At 54.8% G+C, this 21,559-nt stretch overlaps 7 protein-coding genes across 7 annotated transcripts; 3 read left to right on the top strand and 4 right to left on the bottom strand.

The window, feature by feature from the left end:
• Window positions 1-200: 200 nt before the first annotated feature.
• Window positions 201-2,126, bottom strand: CCM_06037 (WD domain containing protein; the record flags this gene model as incomplete). Its single annotated transcript, XM_006671180.1, has 3 exons — window positions 201-670; window positions 725-1,325; window positions 1,374-2,126. The coding sequence occupies 3 exons, from the start codon at window positions 2,124-2,126 to the stop codon at window positions 201-203; spliced, it is 1,824 nt and encodes a 607-aa protein (XP_006671243.1).
• A 1,472-nt stretch (window positions 2,127-3,598) lies between these two features.
• CCM_06038 (autophagy Atg28p) lies at window positions 3,599-5,636 on the top strand (the record flags this gene model as incomplete). Its single annotated transcript, XM_006671181.1, has 2 exons — window positions 3,599-5,472; window positions 5,567-5,636. 2 exons carry the CDS (start codon window positions 3,599-3,601, stop codon window positions 5,634-5,636), a joined length of 1,944 nt encoding a protein of 647 aa, XP_006671244.1.
• Window positions 5,637-5,979: 343 nt separating this feature from the next.
• Window positions 5,980-9,317, bottom strand: CCM_06039 (MFS alpha-glucoside transporter; the record flags this gene model as incomplete). The annotated part of the gene is made up of 14 exons (XM_006671182.1): window positions 5,980-6,127; window positions 6,203-6,245; window positions 6,304-6,439; window positions 6,586-6,781; window positions 7,278-7,339; window positions 7,396-7,525; window positions 7,573-7,794; window positions 7,986-8,038; window positions 8,091-8,273; window positions 8,327-8,449; window positions 8,501-8,807; window positions 8,869-9,056; window positions 9,117-9,202; window positions 9,263-9,317. 14 exons carry the CDS (start codon window positions 9,315-9,317, stop codon window positions 5,980-5,982), a joined length of 1,932 nt encoding a protein of 643 aa, XP_006671245.1.
• A 1,024-nt stretch (window positions 9,318-10,341) lies between these two features.
• Window positions 10,342-12,954, top strand: CCM_06040 (Protein kinase-like domain; the record flags this gene model as incomplete). The annotated part of the gene is made up of 1 exon (XM_006671183.1): window positions 10,342-12,954. The coding sequence occupies one exon, from the start codon at window positions 10,342-10,344 to the stop codon at window positions 12,952-12,954; it is 2,613 nt and encodes an 870-aa protein (XP_006671246.1).
• A 256-nt stretch (window positions 12,955-13,210) lies between these two features.
• On the bottom strand, window positions 13,211-14,554 carry CCM_06041 (pyruvate dehydrogenase, putative; the record flags this gene model as incomplete). Its single annotated transcript, XM_006671184.1, has 3 exons — window positions 13,211-13,933; window positions 13,994-14,189; window positions 14,244-14,554. 3 exons carry the CDS (start codon window positions 14,552-14,554, stop codon window positions 13,211-13,213), a joined length of 1,230 nt encoding a protein of 409 aa, XP_006671247.1.
• Window positions 14,555-15,503: 949 nt separating this feature from the next.
• Window positions 15,504-17,829, top strand: CCM_06042 (purine permease; the record flags this gene model as incomplete). The annotated part of the gene is made up of 3 exons (XM_006671185.1): window positions 15,504-15,740; window positions 15,978-16,423; window positions 16,488-17,829. 3 exons carry the CDS (start codon window positions 15,504-15,506, stop codon window positions 17,827-17,829), a joined length of 2,025 nt encoding a protein of 674 aa, XP_006671248.1.
• Window positions 17,830-18,502: 673 nt separating this feature from the next.
• Window positions 18,503-21,246, bottom strand: CCM_06043 (mRNA capping nucleoside-triphosphatase, putative; the record flags this gene model as incomplete). The annotated part of the gene is made up of 3 exons (XM_006671186.1): window positions 18,503-18,673; window positions 18,734-19,210; window positions 19,267-21,246. The coding sequence occupies 3 exons, from the start codon at window positions 21,244-21,246 to the stop codon at window positions 18,503-18,505; spliced, it is 2,628 nt and encodes an 875-aa protein (XP_006671249.1).
• Window positions 21,247-21,559: the final 313 nt, after the last annotated feature.

A 21,559-nucleotide genomic window follows, 5' to 3' on the forward strand; every position in this document is an offset into this window, starting at 1 on the left:
TTGCCACCATGCTCGGTGCACTGTGCAAATTCGCGAGCCAGCTACCTGGATGCCAAACAAAAAGAAAAGACATGACAAATATCTCCGTACCAACACGACATTCCGTCCAAAAGTCAAGTCTTCAAAACCACGCTGTGTTGTTAATTAAAGAGCAACTGAGTGGCTGTAAAGGCCTTCTACTTTGGCATTGTGGGTGGTGCTCAATTGAGGCGTGCTCCCCAAATGCCTCTTCCCGCACTCACGCCCAACCATTCGCCGTAGTCCTGGCCCTGAAGGTGTGGTGTCCAGCCCAAGTTGCCTACTTCATAATCGCATTCCCAGCTAGCAACGGGGCTTCGTGTGTTCTCCTGCGACCCATTGGCGGGAATCATTGAAGAGCCTGAGTTGATAAGGTCCCATATCAGGACTTGGCAGTCATCGCCGCCAGAGGCCAAAGTACCACGTCGGAGAGGCGACCACTCCAGACAGTTAATTGATCCGGTATGGCCGTGAAGCTCGAGAAGAGCCTGGCCGGGCTGCCGTACGTCGAGAACGCGAATGACGTTGGAGTCCTGCGCAAAAGTTGCCAGGAGATGGGTATCATGTGGGGAAGTAGCCAGACGCAGCAGAGGGGGAGGGTTAGCCATGGTTTGCTGGGCTTGTGTAGGACTGTTGCGTCCCGAGCCATCGACTGAGCGGCGTTAGCGTGATAGGTCAAAACTAGGCAGTCATCGAAATAACTTACGTCGGTCCTCCTTCGAGGTCGGTTCGTATATAATGGTAGAGTGCTCGAGGCTGCGGAGGTCAAACATGCGTACGCTGCCGTCCTGGCCACAGCTGACAAATACGTCGACGCTGTTAGCGCAGAATCTCACATCGTAGACTTCCTTGTCATGCGCAATCAGCTGCGTCTTGGCAGTCAATGAGGGAATATCCCAAATTGTGCAGGTGGTGTCGATGCTCGAGGTGATGATGAGACTGGGAGACACGGTATTCCAGTCGAGAGATGTCAGAGGAGCAGTGTGGTCAGGCGTCTTGGAGTTTGACAGGAGCGCAAGAGGTGTTAGTTTGGCGGCGGCGGGATCTCGGGGGCCACTGCGAGTAATGTTGTTTCCTGGGTTTGATGGCACGTCAGAAGGCAGCGACCAAAGGCGAAGATGGTCGCCCGAAGTGGCCAAAAGATCCGTCGACTGCTTCTGTGAGGATGGCGGCTCCCAGAGGAGACGGGTGACAGGGTACGAGTGTGTAGCTTCGGCCAGCTTTGTGAATTCGAGACTGTACTTGGAAGAGCCGGGGGTGTAGACGTCTTGAGGCGTAGGGACAACGTGCGAGTCTAGAATTTGAATCTGGTCGGGTTAGCCTGGCAAAGGCATGGAGCGAAAAGCATGACGTACAAAGTTGTGTCCATCTTCGAGATAGCTGCCGATGGCAATCTTGCCGGCACTGTTGGCCTGGGGCCTCCACTTGCACCAATCAAAGGCATAGACGGCCCAGGGTGCGAGATAGTTGCTGGGTCCAGGTTGGGCGTTTGCGACCTCGTAGCCCATGCCGCTGGGAGAGCCATCAGACATGCTCGAGTCGGCGCGGGGACGAATGTCGGCCAGGCCCAATGGGGTGTTTGCAATGTTGCGCTGGGAGCCAGGAGGACCGTATTTGGCGGCATCGGGGGTCGAGGCAAACTGCGACGCGGAGCCGCCAGGCGTGGTGGGCGTGTAGGCATGGTACGAGGTCGAGGAAGCCGCGTCGTAGCCGGCTGCGGGGCTGGAGCGCGAGTAGCTGTGGGAGAGGCTCAGCGGCGGCTTGCCGGCAGGCGAGTAGTCCTGCATCGGGGACTGCTGCTGGACCTGAGAGGATTGCTGAAGGGCATGCATGCCGGGCAGCTGGGGGGTGGTGTTGGAAGACATTGGGTGCGGCCGCGATGCCATGCCACCAGGCTGGAGGATGTTGGGGACGGCCGAGATGGCGGCGCTGGCGCTGGCGCCGGCGCTGGCAGTGGCACTCGCAGAGAGACGCGGGAGCGGCGCAGACAGTGCTGGCGGTGCGTGGTCGAATCGGGTCTGGGGATGATAGTCGCGGAGGGGAGCAGCCGACATTTGCGAACCGGCGGCCATGTGCAGCTCGTCGTGGGAGCCATCGTAGCGCCCCATGGCGACTGGTGGTCGCGCCGCTGGGGGCGCCTGCTGTGATTGGCTCATTGGACTGGCTGGCGGAGGGATGGATGGATGGGGATGGGGGGCGAGCAGTATACTCTCTGGTGAGACGATGGCACCTCTTAACGTCTCAGCTCTGCAGAAACGGGCAGAGCCTTGTGTCTCCAGTCTCCAGGAGCAGAGCGGGACGCAGTCTGTCTGCAGCTGGGCCAGCCCAAGTGTGGTGGATGGTGGATTTGGCTGCACGTCGTCGGCGGCGGCTATGTTTGCTTGCGATGAAAAAAGTAATGACAAAGCAGGTGCCGACTGGTTGGCAGATTGCAACTTGATGGATGGGGCTGTGCCTTGGGCAAAAACACGCAAGCTGGTCCTTGTCCGTGTCGTGTCGAGGCCCTCCTTGTCCTCTCCCAATTCTTGGTACACCGTACTTGATCGTCCTCGTCGGTATACAGTGGGCCGCGAATCATGCCGGGCGAGTCACCACCAAATTGTCGTAGGAGGAAAAACCGGGCATTTGGGGCAGTAAAAATAATACATAATACCATCTCTCTTTTCCTAGCCGCGATTTGTTAAGGCAGTAGCAGCCCCGCGCCGGGTGGAGGTGTTGACGCTGCACCAGCAACGTCGTTAGCATCATCACCAACCTCCTCTCATGGTCAACCTGTCACTCGCAAGCTACCCCCTGGGTGCTTCTGTAGAGGCGCGGTGCTTAATTTTCTTTCTCCCTTTTATTTTTTCCTTTCCTTGTCCGCATCGACAACTATCAATCAGTGCGGTTAACCAGCGCAGGTTAGTGTCCGCCCAGCTCTCGGCTCAAGATGCTGTCGCGAACCAACCCGTAACATAAGTAGTGCCCTTGCCACTACATGGCAAATCCGCCGCCGCCGACGTTACGCACAAAATGGCTGCATTCTACGACAATGAAAATGTCTTCTACTTCCGAACTGATACCCATCCTTGTCCAAGTCTACTACGTAGTCAGATGAGGTGCGCCAGCAATCCAGCGGGCTGAAGTGCGTCCTCTGGAATAAGACAAAAAGACGAAAGGAAAATAAAAATAAAAAGGGTACGAAAGATTCTACGAAGTCTATTATAATAATAATCAAGAAAACAAAAGATCACAGAAGATAATAGCCCTACTAACCGGCGCTTCATTTTGTCTCCCTGGTGCCTAAGTAGGTACCTAGCACTAGCCTTGGCGGTGGGCGGGCACGCGTAACTGCAGGAGATATCTACATACACTACCTAGGTAGGTAAGTAAGGTGGTAGGTAGAGGCACATGCTGCTTCCTACCACCCCAAAGCTGGCCGCGTGAGCATTTTTGTCCAACCGTCACGAAGTGCCATTGTGTCTGTCTCAGACCCTGTTTTGCTCTTTGTGATAATTACTGGTGATTGAATGATGCTCTGATACCCACGACCGTGCCCGTCCCGTCCGCAGCACGTCGTACCCACGACCAACTGACGAACATGTCCAACTCGTCCATCCTCGATCGCATATCCAGTCCAACTCTGCGGTCCCCCATACTGTCGACTTTTCGCAGCCCCCCAGCGCGGTCATCGACCGAATACCAACTTCACGAGCTAGACCCAAGGCCGGAATACCCCGACATGTCGCGAGACTATACCTTTGACGGCGACGGGCATCACACGCCGGCCTATAGAGACACGTCGACCGATGGCTGGAGCAACGATGCGCCCAGCTCAGCTGGCTCGCCTTCGACTCCGAAACGGCGAGCCATGTTCCACGGGCCCCCTCCTCCTATTGCTGCCTCTTTTATGAAGAGTAATCGATCCCAAGGAAGCTCTGATGCGGGCCGCTCGCAGGGAATCATCGCCAACAGTACAGCCCAGCTCGGCAGCCTTTTATTCCAACCACCTCGTCAGCCGAACAAGATACGCCCAGACCCTGCATGGCGTGCATTTGGCCGCAGAGAAAGAGCCATCGAGCAGGAGATACAGCAGTTGCTCGATCTTCAGGCCACGGGGTTAGTCGCTGGCAGCGGTCGACTGCCAGACGATGGCGACGACTATAGCGGCACTGGTTCCAGCACACCCACGGGGACCTTTTACTCAACCGCAACGTCAAAATCGAGAATGACCAACTCGCTGCATGTGCCGGCTCGATCGACCAAAGACGGTAATGTCATGCCAGTACGACAACCCGTGGGTGGGAAACCTCTCGGGCTCAGATCGGCCAGAGCCGGCTTGCGCAAAGCCATGGCGGCCCTGGTTGAACTCAAACGAGAAGAAGACGCACACGTCGATGCAGCACTATCAGAACGCAAAAAGGCCCTCATCCACTTGTCCCGATTATCTGCGCGACAAAACGGCGTCAATAGTGAGCTTCACGAACTGGAAGAAAACCAAGAAGAGCCTCTCGGCAAAGAGATCCGAGAGCTGGGATCGAAATATAATTCTCTTACACAGGAAATCAGACAGCTAGAGGAGAGGCTCATGGCCATGCGAAATCAGCGCAAATTTGTCAGGGACAAAATGGAAGATGCGCAAGCCCGACGGGATGCTGGATTAAGCGGTTATCGCGGGGCGCTCAAAGATATCGATGCTGAGCTTCAATCGATGATGATGCATCCCTCAATCCAACCCCTTGACCCAGAGGTTTTCTCCCCGCCTAGCTCTCCCAGCAACGATGGTGAAAGCTTGGGTGGTGTCGAATTTCTAGGACTCATTCCTGAGAGAAGAACACCCGCCATGGCCACAGCCTGGTGGGAGAAGGAGGTCAATGTACTCGATCAACGCAGACGGCAGATTAGCAAAGAAAGGCAAGCGTTGGAGGATGGCAGTTTTGTCTGGCGTGAGGTGACGAAGCTTGTGACACGCTTCGAATCAAGCTTGCGGCAGGTGATGAAGACTGGTGCATCACAAGCTCCAGCGTCGTCCAAGGGCAAAGAAAAGGTGCCCTCGCAAGAAAATCTCATCCGAGATCAGCTGAGCAAGATGGATGATGTTGTCGCGCAGCTGGAACGGTGTTTGGGCCAGGCCGAATCGGAGGGGTGGAACCTGCTAGTATGCGCCATTGGTGCGGAGCTGGAGGCGTTTCGCGAAGCTCAGGATATGCTCAAGAGTTTCTTCGAAGAAGCTCCTTCAAAACAAAACTCTCTTCGGAAGGAGGAAAACCAGGAACCCCAACATGGAAGCCAAGCGGTGGATGAGAGCGACAACGATGTTCCCCCAGATCTGCTGGGATCCACTGGTGATGCATCCAAGACCAAGACGCTTGACGTCGATGATGGCGTGGCCACGGCAGAGCTGAGGAGGGTTGAGAGCGAGAATGACGTGCCACTTGAATTCCTGGCTGAGCTCGCAAACGAGGAAAGTGTATTGTAGAGTTTGTTTCACGATTTTGTACGAAATTCCCTGCCATTAGCGACAAAGCATACTGAATATTATATAATTTTACTTATTCTCACATGTCAGCTTTCCTCGATTCTACAGTTTCCACAACTACCAAGCTGCCGTGGTTAGGAGTGGTTTGCTCGCTGCGTAGTTCTCTAGACTTGTGAAAATGCACTTGGGGAAGAAGCAAGTGAACAGAATAACTCCATATCTCGTAAAATGGTCCTAAGCTTTGCGTACATGTGGTTTGAAAAAAAGAGAAGTTCCCAAAAACGCCGGAATAACAATATACTATGGCACACGACCGCCCGACACCCGCTATTATCCGGTCCTGCTCATACGCAGAGGCTCGGCCGGGGCGGGTATGAAGAAGCACATCACGCGGCGGTCATGGCAGCCCAGGGGGAGGGGTGTAAAGTTGAGTAGCGAGGGTTCGATGCACAGGTCCCAAGATGTCCTCCTTGCGCCGTTCCGGGCCGCCCGCCCCTCGGTATCTACCGCGTGCGCTCAAAGAAGCTGCTCGAGCCGGCAATGGCCACGGACTGGTCCATGACCCATTCGCCGAGGCCGAGGTACTTGTCGATCCACTTGTTGGCCTCTTTGTTCTCGCCCGCGACTTTTTCCGTCTTGAAGCTGCTCACGCTATCTCATTAGCCCAGGTCGCCCATCTTCGTCGGGCAGACAAGCAGCGGGGGGGGGTTGTCGTTGGGGACTTACGTCAAGCCGGTCGATCGCTTCATGCCTGCAAGAAATGCAGAGACTGCGGTGCATTTGTTAGATGTTTTTTCTGCGGGAAGGAGGGCGGGTTGTTCACGTACTGAGGACAGCGTCAAAGGCATAGTGCGTCAATCGTCCGACCTTGGACCATAATCCAAACGTCAGTAGGTTGAGGAGCTGCAAGAGAAGGAAGACCGTCTTAGACAAGATGCCCCAAGCCAAAAGGAAAGAAATGGGCTGCGTGAACAAGTCATTCCAGAGGAAGGGAGACGTGCGTCAGGACGGATGGGGTGCCCGTTTCAAGCCGCTTTTCGCGATGGGATCGCAAGCTCCGTGAGACACAGGGCGGCCACAAGGGGGTATGGGGGAGGCAATCTACTTACAACCATGTTTTCGGTAGATGTGAAGAGTATGGAGTGGCAGGTCGGGATTTTGATCGTTTCGTTGAACTGTAGTCGAGGTTCGAGATGGCGTGAGGTGACGATGGGCGGTTGCGTGGGCAACCCTTTGTCAGGCGGAGGCTGCGGCGGGTTGACGGCGCCGAAAGTGGGTAAGTCGAGCTGTTGCTTGGAGCTTCGACTGTGTGGCACGTGCAGGTTTTGGTTGTGGCTGGTGATGTGGCACAGCACAGCCAGGAATTGGATGTGGAGGGACCAAGGCTTGCTTTAACTACACAGAAGGTAGGTAGTTATTCTTTTCCAGCCAAGCCCCGATGTAAAACAACTTATAAGGAATCAGTACAGCAACGACGTAGACACAAACGATTACCAGCCGGCGCGCAAAACCGGGCAGCTAATGATTTTATGAAAACTTGGTAAAAACAGAGAAAGGAACAGGCACCGAATAGAGAACGAGCAAATAGTCGTCTTATAGGGTAGCACCAAGCCCTTCGACAACTCAACTCGAAGCATCGCACACACCGCCAACACACCTGGAGGCTGTTGAACGGTGAATAAAATACAGCATTTTCATAAATGTGATTTGGCAGTATTAGTGCGATGGCCTTATCGCGCGATCCATAAAGGCTTCGTTTTTGCGGCCGGATCGATCGGATTGGGTAATAGTGCTACTGAACTTCCGCGCTGGAACTCCTCGCTCATAGAGCTCGTCAAGTTCGAGGTAGGTACGTCCACGTGTCTAGCCAGGTATTAGATCAGGCAACTGCTAGTATAAAAATTCTCAAGAAAACATACCTCGGGATAGTATATATACAGAACGATGATGGTCGGGACCAAAACGCCTGCCCACACGTAGATGGCTTTTACACCCAGGTTGGCCTCGTCGGGGCTGATCATGTACGGGATGGTCCACTGGAAAACAACGCTGTATTGGTCAGGGCCTGTTGGGGTGATGTTATCTAGCTGACTTACAAAACAACACCGTAGACAAATAAATTGAACGACGTTGATAGGGCCCTGAGTCGAGGGGTCGACACCTCGCCAGATGCGACGAAGCCAAGGGGCCCGGCTGACAGCCCGTAAGATATAACCCACAGTAGCAGCATGGCCAATGCAACTTTTCCAGATGCTTGCGACGTAAAAAAGCCTGTTGTTGCAAGGCCAGTGTTGAATAAAAGCATGGCCGTGCATCCACTACCCGACACATTAGCGACGCACGCGAAGAGCAAGGCAGCAAACCCACCCGATTAACAGCGGTCGCCTGCCAATGTGCTCACACAAGAAAAGAGAGACCAAGATGCCTGCGATGAGCAGAATGAAGCTAAAACACGTTAGGCATAGTACTACCCCGGGTTCACAGAGGGAGGGATAGCGGGCGTACGTACGTGACGACTGTCACCAAGAAAGGGTCGTCGAGGTGCGCCACTTGGAAAAAGTACTATTTATTGTTAGTGAGCGTCTCCCTTGCTGTTATTTCATGGAATTGTTACCGTGGAATAGGTGAAAACAATTGGTGCACCAGATAGTGGTTGTGCCATGATGCCACCGGCTCCTGCCACGGTTCGCTTCCAATTTGCACCTCTGAATAAGTCACAAAACGTGACTCCCTCTAGAAGGTGGTTAAGCCTCCTTTCGACTTCAATACCGTGCTGGATCACCTTGTATTCGTATTCCTGTTGGTGATGAGACGTTGATCGTTCAAATACGAGTCCATGTGACTGCTTACCACATCATAATCAGGGACGTTCCCATACAGCTGCAACATACACTTCTTGGCCTTATCATGACGGTACTTTCGAGCGTGATAAATAGGCGACTCCGGAACAAAGGGCATAGCAATCGCGAGGATCTAATCGCATGTCAGTCAAATCGGTGAGAGCGCAATACGGACAAGACCAACACCAGTAAATAGAAACTCGGTGGCAATCAAGAACTTCCATTGGTGAGGATTCGACGTCGTCATGATCTTGGCTGCAATCGCACTGATGAGCTGCCCGACGCCGAGAAACAGCTGGTAGGATCCAACCGCAAGACCACGAATCTGAAAGGGCGCAATCTCTGAAACGTAGGTGATGAGGCAGCTTGTTGTCGAGCCAACTCCAAAGCGAATGAGGCAGGCGGCTCCAAGCCAAGACCTCCAATCATGCGCGAGGATTTCCGCTAGGGATCCTGCCAAAAGGATCCCGATGGAGATGTACATGGTGCCTCTGAGTTGCCCCCCACGTTAGACAACATCATCTATGCATTTTATTTTTCTGCAAAGCTTACTTTCGGCCACATATGTCGGCGAGAATGCCTCCGAGTGCATATCCGAACATTCTGGACATTTCTGCGAACCCTTGAAAGTATGAAATGACCTGGGCGCTGATAGCCGGTTCGCCGTCGATCACCGTGTTGGCCATTTGTTTGACGAAGGCTGGCATGGGCATGACATTTCCCGGGATTTGTTGTTGAAACTGTTGTCAAAATGTGAGCGTGGAATGTGAGAGTGATGAGCGTTGCATGAGCCGACTGACACCGTCATCGAGCGCGGCCCAATTGAGGATCATGCAAAAGAGCATGGCCTTCCAAAATACATTGACGGTAGCCCACCGACCCAGTGCTGTATATCCTAGTGTCAACACAGAGCTCTCAGATTTTTTTGGGCTGTAGCACAACATACCAGCGTACTTGGTTTCCAGAACCGTGCCATCGCGGTTGACTTGAAGATCATCCATATGCTGTGAGCCAACTTTTTCCTCGGCTAGGTCTCGTGAAGCCGGACGGCCGGACAACTCAACGAGGGGAGAAGACGTGTCTTGAAATGACAATTCGCGTAATATTCACAACGTGGAACCGTCAACTGCGAGAAGCCCGCAGGCATGCATTGTAATAGTATTTATATTGAATCGGCCTTGGGCTGCCCGACCCACCGTAGCTGTCTCAATTGACGATATTATTACTGGATATGTAGTTACATATAGGGTATTACAAGTGTAATAGCGCCATACGCGCTATTGTGCGGATAACTACTCCGGTCCAATCATTTTCATCGCAGTGGTTCATGGGTATATGGCCACAGTTCATGGTGGCTGCCGGACGACTGTATTCCGGGACTACCAACTCTACATCATTGCTCCTGCGGCCGTCCCCGGAATACTGTATTGCGAGACTGGTACAGAGCACGGATAGAATCTGCATAATTCCTTGCCGCTGCTGGCTGTATTTAGCGGGTAGGAATGCATCCCTCCCCAACCGCACTGCAACGATTGAAGATTTAGCGTAACTTATTTCACAAAGAAAATGGAGCATGACTTGGCCCAGACGACAAGGGTGCTGCGGAAGCGAGTCGAGCATTCATCAGAACGGCAGAAGCAATCCCTCAGAAACGCATCTTGATTGCCATGGCGGGAGTGCCGGGGTCTGGCTAGTACACCATCTCGGAAGCGCTGGGTCTACTCTGTAAACTTGGCCAAGCGAGATGTTATTTCTCAGATGGGTCCCACCCAACTGGCTGACTCAGCCTTGGGAGAGGTTCTAGCCGGACATACAATTAATCCTTTCCTAATCGGGTTGGATCAGGGAGATGTGCCCAACTTGGCTTCGTCCAGCGAAGCCTGCCCTTGTTCACTTGTTTTGTGCAATGGCGTCCCGCCCGTGAAGCCAGATCTCAAGACGCGGACGTACTTTGGCCCCTACCATTTCGGTTCGTTATTGCGTCAAATCACCTCACTTTCCTTCACTCGCAATTTTGTCGCCAATATGAGCGACCCAACAGATCTGGCAAAGCTGCTGCAACAGCTGCGCCAGGAGAAAGAGCTACGCCAGCAAGCCGAGGACAAAAACAAGCAACTAGAGGAGAAAAACAAGCAAGCCGATGAGAAAATCAAGCAAGCCGATGAGAAAATCAAGCAAGCCGATGAGAAAATCAAGCAAGCCGAGAACGAACGCGATCAAGAACGAAAGAAAACTCAGCCTCTGACACTGGACGAGTTTCTCGAGGCGTCCCACAACCTTGTCTATACGAAGCTCTCAGTTGAGACGGACCCCTCCAAGACCACGACAGGCAACTTGACTGCGTACGGCAAAGCCGTTCCAGCTCATCTCCGACCATGGTCCAGTTTTCTGGTCGAGCAGACAAGCATACTGAACACTCTTTTCGAATTCTTTCCACTTGAAAGGCGACTTTTCGACCATCGAAGTTACTTATCGATCCTTGGCAGCAAAGTCTCCAAGGCGCCGATCGCTAATGAGAAGATGCTGGAAAATTTCCTTCATAACTGTGTCGAGGACCCAGTCAGGTGCATCGTGCATGAGCTAAGCCAACTCGAACCTCTTCGACAAAGATTAGGCATTGGTTTTGGCATCAACTTTGAGAATCACATGAAAGCCATCAATGATGAAGCCTACCAAGTTCTCGAACAAGAACGCCAGCAGTTTCCGCCCCCGCGGCGGCTGCATGAGGAACCGGAAGAGGCCGAGGTCCAGGTGCCGAGGACACCGAACCCGGAAACAGATCTTCCCAAGCTGAATCCCGATCAAATCTGCGTATACCGCTACGACGAGCAAGGCCGCGAAAGAAGGAGTGTGATCGCTGTTGCAGAGTATAAGGCACCGCACAAGCTCACCCCTGTACAACTTCGCGCTGCCCTAGATACACTGCCAGCGATGGACATTTTCGAGGATGTCGTCTGCAAGAACAAAATCCCTACAGACGCCGATGCCAAGTTCCAGCACTATGCAGAGGAGCTTACAGCTGCTGCTATTACTCAAACCTACAACTATATGATTAGAGCTGGACTTCGTTATAGTCTCTTGACGACAGGCGAGACTATTGTTTTTCTCAACATTGACTGGGACACTCCAGAGATTCTCTACTTCCATTTTGCCGAGCCTGGACTCGAGATAAAAACTCATGGCCAGTTCCGCTCATGCACGGCCGTAGCCCAGTACCTGGCATTTCATCTCTTGGCCCTCGGCAACCGCCAGCATATCGTTCAAGATCGTCGCTCGAAAGCGTTCAAGGCGCTCAATAAGTGGAAGATGGATTTCCGGCACACCGCAAGCACAGTCAGTCCCGACGCGAAAATACCATCGTCGAGCAAATCCAACAGCCACGCGCCCCGTGACTATCGTGATGTTGACAGGTCCATCACAGGAATAAAGCGGAAAGGGGGACCGGAGTCGGGAAACAGCCTGCCGGTGAGACGACGATGGAAAGACGATGGCGACGACGAGGACGACGAGGACTGGCTACCAGGCTCATCGGACAATGCCAGTTCCAGTCCTACAGAGCGCAGGGGTAACCGCATTCGTGAGAGGAGAGCCAACGGGGAGAATGATGGGCGTGAGAGGAGAGCCGACGGGGAGAATGATGGGCTTGAGAGGAGAGCCGACGGGGAGAATGATGGGCGTGATAGCCACAAAGGGCGTGATAGCCACAATATGCGCGATACGCACAACGGCCACAGCGACCACAACGACTACGATAGCCGCAACAACCATGATAACCATGATAACCACGATAACCATGATAACCACGATAACCGCAGTACGCACGATAACCACGATAACCGCAACAGCGGCGATAGCCACAACAACATACCACCTCGACCTCAAGACTCCGACTACTGTACACAGAAATGTCTCCTCGGTCTAGTCAGGGGCGAAAACCTCGACTTAAACTGCCCCAACCTGGCTCGTCACTGCCAAAACGACGGCACCAGAAACCAAGGCAATCGCCATCCTATTTCCCACGACGAATTCCAGCGACTGCTCGCCGTTCAGCTAGGAGAAACGCTTGATAATGGCATCACGCCTTTGGACATCGAGGGGGCTCGAGGCGTTCTGTTCCAAGTATCCCTTACTGCGTACGGATACACTTTCATCGGGAAAGGAACAACTGTCATATATATACCCTTTCAAAAATATGAAGAGAGGGTTTATAAGCGACTCGAACCACTCCAAGGTATTCATGTGCCTGTTTTTCTTGGCGCCATCGACCTGCGCAGTGTAGACAGAATGTACTTTTACGCCGTCCGGGTCGATATCGTCTACCTGATCTTCATGTCGTGGGCGGGCGTGCATCTTCGAACGTTGTCCCGCAGCCAGGTAGGCGATGACCTGTCGTTGGAGGACTCCGCCGTACAAGCTATGAAGGCGGTTCATCAGGAAGGCGTGGTGCACACAGATGCCAGAATGGAGAACATGCTGTTCAACCCACACACCCAGCGCATCATGGTGATTGATTTTGAGCGCGCGCACGTTCTTCCGAAACCTCATCGGCAATTGTTGGCCGCTAAAAAGCGACAGCGAGTTGAGTGTGGCAGTAGATTTACCAATGACATTGTAAGTGTAAAAGGAGTATTCCATTAATCAGTGTGTGGGCGAATTACATTCCCACAGCCGTCGATAGCCCAGTGATTAGAGAATCCCGGAAAAGCTCAATCAGTTTGTTTCTATTTAGATAGCTTTTCCAACATGAATCAATCAAGGCAGTACTTATGACTTGTTTATGTACACATTGGTTGTCCCGTGCGGTTGTCGTTGCTGACAACCAAGGTGATAAAATCGGCATGACAAGACTTCGCCCGTTACAAATTGTGGCGAGATGTCCTGATGTACTCCATCCTCAAGGGGCCTGGAAGAAAATCACCTGCACAGTTATGTCGTCTCGTACATAGCGGCTGATCGGTGGGGTCGCCGTTAACGCTCCTGCCACCATGTACTTGTGCCTGCCACCGAGAACGTTCTTGAGCAGACACACTGCCGCGTTGTCCAAATCTTCAATGGCAAAGTCCTCCGGTCGCGCCGTGCGGCTCAGAGAGCCGTCCTCGTTGACATCGTACCGAGACTCGCGCGACTCGGCCACCCTCTCCGTCGTGCCCGCGCGCCGCGCCGCGACCCAGCGCGACACGCACTCGACGGCATCCTCGTTGCTGATGGCCTCCCAGAGCCCATCGGAGCCGAGAATCACAAAGTCGCGCGGCCCGACGACGCGCGTCGTCATCTCTGGGGACGCCGTCATGTACGGTGGTGTCTTGGACTTGCCCAGGGGCCGCGGGCCGTGGCAGTTGCCCCGGGCTTGCATGACCAGCTCGGCGGGCCACTTCCATCGATGGTCCCCAAAGGCCCTCGTGACCCCCATGGCCAGAAGGGATCGCGAGGCCGTATCCATGATATCGTCTGCTTCTCCGGGGTGCGCGGCCGCGATGCGTGCATACTCTTGCTCGTTGCACACAGTCTGGTCCTGGCTCAGTACGTCAACCAGCGGCTTGTCGAGCTCTGGAGACCACTGCGCCCTCACGGCTCGGGAATCGCCGGCGAGCGCGATACGTAGAGTCGCAGAGCTGGGCTCGTACACGAGAAGCAGTGCGCATGAGCCAGCAAATGCAGGCGCCATGGCGACACGCACCTCGGCTGTGCCAGCTGGGTGACCTGCGGCAAGCGCCGTCTCAGCAATACCCATGATGCGGTCATCCAAGCTGACAAAAGCCTTTCGGATAGCGTCTTCGACGCTGGCAGGATCGTTTTCTGTAGGTAAACTAGCCAGTGCATTGGCCACGTATGGAATGAGGTTTTTACGAAGGAACTCAGAGGTTTCGATCCCACTGCGAAAAGAATCAGCGGCTCAGACCCTATCTCTGAGGCCCGTGTTCTCTTACTTGTGTCCATCGTAGATTCCAGCATACAGTGTCTCCTGTCCAACTGTCCCTTTCACAACGCCGACATCCCAACGATCCTCTGACGGGAGTTTAGTCCCAAGACTGACCACATCCACACGGCCCAGGCAATCGTCCGCAACGTTGAAAGAGAAGGAGTCGGCACCCTCGCGGATCTTTGCGTCGGCTTCTTCATAACTCAGTGGCTTGAGAGGTGAAATCACGGAAATGGGTTCTCCTCCTGGCACAACCTCAACAGTCGGGGCCGCTCTTGGAGCATTCTTCATCTCCTTGGCGATGATGTTGTCAGACATGATTTCGAGGGCGAAACGGTTGGGTAGTAGTTCAACCTCGGTCGGCGGGGTTGGATCTTATTCGCAGAGTGAATCTTGGCCCTTGGCCTTTTATACCCCGTCGTTTTCTTGGTGCGTGCGCGTTCAGTCTGCTACCTGCAGAAAGAAGCTTGTACTTTGCCGAGAACAGACAAGACCGGCTGGCCCATCATCGTCGTTTATTAGTTGCCGATGGGGATGACAAAAGTGCCCTACTAAAGCAGAACGGATTGGGCAGCAAGGCTAGTCAGCAGGTGGGAAGATGCAAAGGAACAAAGAAATTCGGCGGACAATGCCAACGCCACATAGCCTGATCCATGTAGCAGTGTGACATGGTAAGTCAGTAAGAAGCAACCCCCGAATAAACGTTATGCACATTGGACTTTTTCCTTCAAGTAACTGAATTATAAAGTCCTCACTTACCGCACGCATACTGCCAGAAATAGCAAATCACATGCCTGCGCGTCCCGGTTCTTGCTTGCGTTATTCACAGTCCTCCCAATTAGCCCCCCCCCAGAGACCACATTTCTGACTTCTGTCAAGGCTCAATAGAAGAGCGTGCCTGTTTTCAAAATACCTCGTTGTATGGGGTGCGATTGTAGGACTTATCGCGGCTGCTCCGAGGTATTGAGCGGCCAGCCTCTTGCTGTATACCGTTTCCATGTCTAGACAAGAGGATGGATGGCGCAGGAACACCTCTGTGTGTGAAACGGTCGATTTTGACTCCTAGACTCAATCCTCCCAGGGTGCGAATCGCCTCCCTTTTTTTTTGGCGCAAGTATGAATTGGTTGAAAATTCCTGCTCACTGCAAAGTTGGCATTGAAAGCCTGCTGCTTCTCATTCCACCCGACCGTCATTCAAGGTTCGAGAGTACCATAGTTATGATTGGTGGATCAAAAGAGTATTCTCGATGAACTAGCTGCGGGGAGCATGCCTGGCCTTCCCAGAAACTGTCTCGGGGCTGAGCGCCACCAGCGAAGCGAGTCACCGGTTCCCGCGATAAAACAGGCTGAGCCCATCGGCATCCGCCGCCCACCTAGCGATAACAAATCACGCCCACTACCCAAGCGCCGTGAAAAGAGGAACGCCTTTCCGTTATCTTTGATTGTCCTCTTACACATCAAAGGATCCCCGTTGACGCTAAAAGCGCTTCATGTGGATGCAGCCGTTTGTCGATATGAGTCGCCCGCTCAGGACCCTGCAAAATTTCTTCCTCTCTCAACCTCATTCCAGGCGGGAATAACAATTCGTCTCTCATAGAATCCTTCTTTTGATTCCGGCTTCAGCAGGTTTTGCCCCCCCAACAACCGCCAGGATTCAGCTGGTTTGCCTGATCATAACCGCCCCCTCCAAATCTCGGAGCCCTAACCTAGCCCATCCTACCATCTACACACATCCTCACAGCGCATTCCATCTTTTGGGCCGCGCAGCACAATGGACGAGGACCACGGCCCGCAGTCCATCGCCCCGGCGCACGCACCGCCGGGCCGCCCCCTCGGCGCCCGTCTCCGCGCCGTGCGCCGGGCCTTTACCACGAAGCAGGGGCTCATCGGCGCCTACGACTACGGCTTCCTGTTCCGGCCCAACCTGCCGTTTATGCGCCGCTCCGCCTCGCGCAGCCCCTTCTTCGCGCTCAACGACCGCGTGCCCGTGCTGCTCGCCCTGCTGCTCGGCCTGCAGCACGCGCTCGCCATGCTGGCCGGCATCATCACGCCGCCGCTGCTCATCAGCGGCGCCGCCGGCGCCAACCTCGACGCCCACCAGCAGCAGTACCTCGTCTCGACGGCCCTCATCATCTCCGGGCTGCTGTCGACGATTCAAATCACCCGGTTTCGGCTCTTCAAGTCCTCGTGAGTACAAGCCTGATGCGTAGAAGCCCCCCCCCCCCCCAAACCGACTGACCGGATCAAACAGCTACTACATTGGTACCGGCGTCATCTCCGTCGTCGGCATCTCCTTCAACCTCATCCCCGTCGCCCTCGGCGGCTTCCAGCAAATGTACGCCAACGGGTACTGCCCGTCCGCGCCCGACGGCACGCACCTGCCCTGCCCGCGCGGCTACGGCGCGCTCATCGGCACCGCGGCCCTGTGCGCGCTCATCGAGATCCTCATCTCCTTCATCCCCGCGCGCACCCTGCTCCGGATGTTCCCGCCCATCGTCACGGGCCCGACCGTCATGCTCATCGGCGTGCACCTCATCGAGAGCGGCTTCAAGGACTGGTTGGGCGGCGCCGGTCCTTGCTCGGACCCGGCGACGGCGACGGGCCTCTTCGCCGCCTGCCCGACCGTCGCCGCGCCGCACCCGCTGCCCTGGGGCTCGGCCGAGTTTTTCGGCCTCGGCTTCTCCGTGTTTAGCGCCATCCTGCTGTGCGAGCGCTTCGGGTCGCCGATTATGAAGTCGACGTCGATTGTACTGGGCCTGCTGGTCGGGTGCGTCATCGGCGCGGCGTGCGGCTACTTTGACCGGTCGGGCATCGACGCGGCCCCGGTGGCGTCGTTTATCTGGGTGCACACCTTTCCGCTGTCGCTCTACGGACCGCTGGTGCTGCCGATCCTGGCCGTGTACGTCATCTGCGCCTGCGAGGCGATTGGCGACATCACGGCCACGTGCGATGTGTCCAAGCTCGAGGTCGACGGCCCCGTGTACGAGTCGCGCATTCAGGGCGGCGTGCTGGCCGACGGCTTCAACGGCCTTCTCGCCTGCCTCATGACAATGACGCCCATGAGCACCTTTGCGCAGAACAATGGTGTCATTGCCCTGACGCGCTGCGCGAACCGCCGGGCCGGCTACGCCTGCTGCTTCTTCCTCGTCGTCATGGGCGTCTTTGCCAAGTTTGCGGCGGCCATTGTCTCCATTCCCTCGTCCGTCATTGGCGGCATGACCACGTTTCTCTTCACGTCCGTCGCCGTGTCCGGTGTCGCCATTGTGGCGCGCGGCGTTGTTTTCACGCGACGGAACCGCTTCATCCTCACCGCTGGCTTGTCGCTTGGGTACGGCGCTACCCTCGTGCCGACCTACTTTTCCCACATCTTCACGTACAAGGGCGATAACAAGTCTCTCAAGGGCTTTTATGACGCCATCGTGCTCGTCATGGAGAGTGGCTTTGCCATCACGGCGGCCATGTGCATGCTCCTCAACTTGACATTGCCTGAGGAACTGGAAGACGAGATTAGTGCCGAGGAGACGGAGCTTGAACACATCGTCAGCGCGGCTGAAGGAAAGGCACATCCGCAGAGCAATGCAGATACAAGGTAGATAGTTCAAGGTCCAGTTTTGCGGATATTTCATGTCTTTAATCTGTCCGGTGAAAGGGCAGTGAGTGGGGCTTGTATCCTTCCAATTTATGCTTCCCTGATGGAGGCCTTCTGTCTGTGGATCGACATCGGATGGAATTAATGCCTACTTGCCTGACTTCCGGGCACTGTCTCGTGGCATTTCCCTTGCTGGCTGGGCTTTTCATCTGAGATGTATCATGCATCTGCCGTACCCGGGAGGAGTCATGTCAATACCAGCCATCATGCTTCCTATGCATGTCAAAGTTTAGTCCCTGCTTGCATGAAAGCTCTTGTTTCCGGCCATTTTGTACGAGCTATCAGTTTGCCACTGCGCTCACCCGTATCAAGTCAGTTGAGTGTAGGTAAAACGAATTTTGTTATCCAAAACGAAAACTGCGCCTCCTCCACACCAGCCTCTTCTTTTATAATACAAAAGGTAAAGATGAAGAAGCGCTCATGACTCCAATTTCAAGGGTTGAGAAATTAACGAAAAAGAAAGCGCCTGGTATGCCGGATCAAGTTCCATAGTAACCCCTACCCTCCCTCCCTCTCCTGCACCCCAAACCCAGAGACGCAAGACAAACCCATGACAAGAAAAAAAACAGAATCAGACGAGCCTTCCGAGGGCCCGCATCGTCTATTGACAGTCTACATTATCGTTGGAACTCTTTCCCTTTGCGAGCGAGGACGCGCATATTGTCGAGGAACCCTTCTACAAGCTCCTGGTAGCCATGCGCCTCCCCACTCATGGCGCGACGGCCCTGCTCAATAACGGCCGCACCGGACACTTCAATTTCTAGCTCGTGCTCCTTGTCACCGCGTGACTACATCGTGTTAGCAACCGTCTTAAACGGACGTAGCAAAAGCAGGGTTGTGTAGCTTACTCCTTGCCCACTAGGCATGGTGACCTGGGTGAGGTCAATCTGGTAGTTGCCTTGCTTGTAGCTCAAGCGATCCTTGCGGCGGTCAGTGACGCCTGACGTCTGCACGCCCGCGAGCTGCTCCAGCTCCTCCACGGGGCCGTCCCAGTTCATCTCGAGATTGATGCTGATGCGGCAGTCCATGGGGCACGTGGGCATGTGAATGTCAATATCCGCCACCCTGGCCTTGACAATTTTGTTCAGCACCTCGCCAGTTTTCTCGTTGTACGTGACTCTCGCCTTGACGTTCTTGCGCGTCCCCAGCCGGGATCTAACACAACCAGGGATGCGCGCCTGCATGTCTAGCGGGAGCTCAAAGTACCTGTCGATTTCACGGCGGTGTTTGTAGTGCACCTGCACCCGCTTCTTCCCATGCGCCGAACGTGGATCCGTTTGTATAACAACGTTGTTGAGAAATTCGTTGAATGCTTTGTGGTGCGTCTGTTTTCTCCATGTCAGCATTGTGCCACACTGCACAAGACAATTGTTAGGCTTACCTCAGTCATGCTACTCTGGAACGCCACCCGACCAGTGTCACGGAGAACACACTCTGATACAATGGCCTTCTCGACGCGATGATTTGTGTCTTTGTCAATCAGAGTCCCCAGCTTTGCCTCAATTTCAAATTCAATGCCTCTGCTGTTGATCTCCTGCGCATCCTGAGCGTTAATAACGTGGATGAAGAGGAAATCTGCAACGGTTCGTGACAGTTCTTCGTATGGTTTCACACCAGTGACGCTGGCTTCCCAGGGCCCGAGAAACTCTTGTGGCCCCGGAAGTTCAGAAGGGGACTGCGCTCGGCTCTCCGCAGCGACGATTCGGCTTTCCGCAGCGACCGGCGTGCGAGTGCTACGAGAATCCTTCGCGTTACCTGGCGCCGATGAGTGAGGGCGATGTGGCATAGCATAGTTTGCATTCTTTGGCAAGGCCTTGCCTAGTGTGCGGAGACTGAGTGCCCACACAGGAGGTTCTGACCGACACACGCGCACAACATCTTCGTCTGGTTCTGACGGCTCAGGCGTCGCTGATTCTTTAATCGTAGATGTCGACTCATCGTTGACCGTCCCGTTCGTGACCGATCCTTCGTTGATGGAATCTTCGTTGACGGCCTCCTCCTTGGTAGGGCTTTCTTTGATTGTCCCTGGTGTAAATTGATGTCGCGCCGCCCGTTGTGGCTCGTTCGTCTGCCCATTGACTTCCCCAGGGGGCGGTCTCGAGTTCCTATTCTCGAGTTCGCCGGGACTCATGCTGCGATCATCCAGTTTACGCTTCGCGGGTGTAGCGACAGGTTGCTCCTGCTTAACACCTACCATTCTCGTGGACTGGTCTGCTCTGGAGTCGCCCTCAGAGGTAGATGGGCGGTGGTCGGTACTGCTTGGCAAAGATCCAACCCGTGTTTTGGGACTGATTGACATGCTGTGATCTCGCTCGCTTGTCGATCTGCGCTTCGCGCTTTCGGGGCGCGGCGACTCGCGGTTCGGCTGAGATGGAGGAAGTGGGTGAGAAAGACGATGTTGTGGTTGATGTGGATGCGACGGGCCGTTTGGAGACGGGTGGGCTTGTGCAACAGTAGCACCCCCGGTAGAGGAGATTTTGTGCTGGTAAGGACTTGAGGGCTGACTGAAAGGGGGAGGTCCTTGCGAGTTCGCACTTGATGGGTTTGCACTATGCGGTTGGCTTGGAGGGCCGGGAGGTTGTGAAGGCTGACGACGATACTCTATCGGCGTATGCTGATGCTGGGGAGCAGGGCTGCCCTGAGAGAATGGCGGGCCGTATGGATGTTGCGAGTGAGCGGATGTCGGTGTTGGCGTGGACTGGGCGGAATGAGTTCGCTGACCGTGTTGCTGCCCTGGGTGCCCGATTGGCGGTGTTTGAGGAATTGAGGGATGTGGCAGATATGGTGTCGTCGGCTGAGCTTGCGGAGGAGGATGGCTGCCGTGACGCTGGTGCTGCTGGTGAACGTGATGGGGCGGAGGCTGGTACTGCGCTGGAGGGTACTGATGTCGTTGGCTGGGGCTTCGGATCTCGTGAGGAGGTTGATTTGGAAAGTAGCCTTGAGGTGGACCATGCACTGGACCAGTTGCTGAGCTCACTGAGTGACGATATGGCGACTGTACTGGAGGTGCGCTGCCAGGAGATCGAGGGTCCGCAAACGAACCGGGGTGACTAGCTCGAGGAGGATACGCAGCTTGGACCTGGTAAGGAGACGGTGGAGGGTACGCGCCGGGCGGGTACTGGCCACTGTGCTGTTGATATTCCGGCCCTCCGGGCTTGCCAGGTGACGGCTGAGGAGCGGGATGATGAGGAAAATCTTGATATGCGTACTGCGCATTGGCTGACGGAGGGCCACGGGGCTGGCGAGGATGCTGCTGGGGATGTTGGGGTTGGGGATGCTGCTGCTGCTGCGGCGTTGGCGGTGCCTTGGCCGCAGAGCGCTCCCCATTATCGGAAGTGTTGAGTACCGAACGAAGGTCCATTATCGCTTCTTTGATGTTTCGTCGCTAGGTCATTCGATAACGCGATTGCGCAGTGGGCGCTCGAGGGGAGCAGGAGTCGCGATGAAGAGACCCGACCTGACTCAAGGCCTGGCGCACATGAACCGCACGCCGGATAGTCGGGTAAGAAATCGATCGATGGTGTAGACCGAGTTTAAATGCGCAAACGAAACGATGATGTGGGAATGGCAGAGCGCATCATTATAACACTGAGGAACACTGCGTCGGCGGGGGCGACGCGCGCTGTTGGGCGGGCGGAAGGCGTCGAGCAGGGTTGCAAGCGAAGCGCTGGAAA

The sequence above is a fragment of the Cordyceps militaris genome (genome assembly GCF_000225605.1).
Source record: "Cordyceps militaris CM01 unplaced genomic scaffold CCM_S00004, whole genome shotgun sequence".
NCBI classification, from domain to species: domain Eukaryota; kingdom Fungi; phylum Ascomycota; class Sordariomycetes; order Hypocreales; family Cordycipitaceae; genus Cordyceps; species Cordyceps militaris.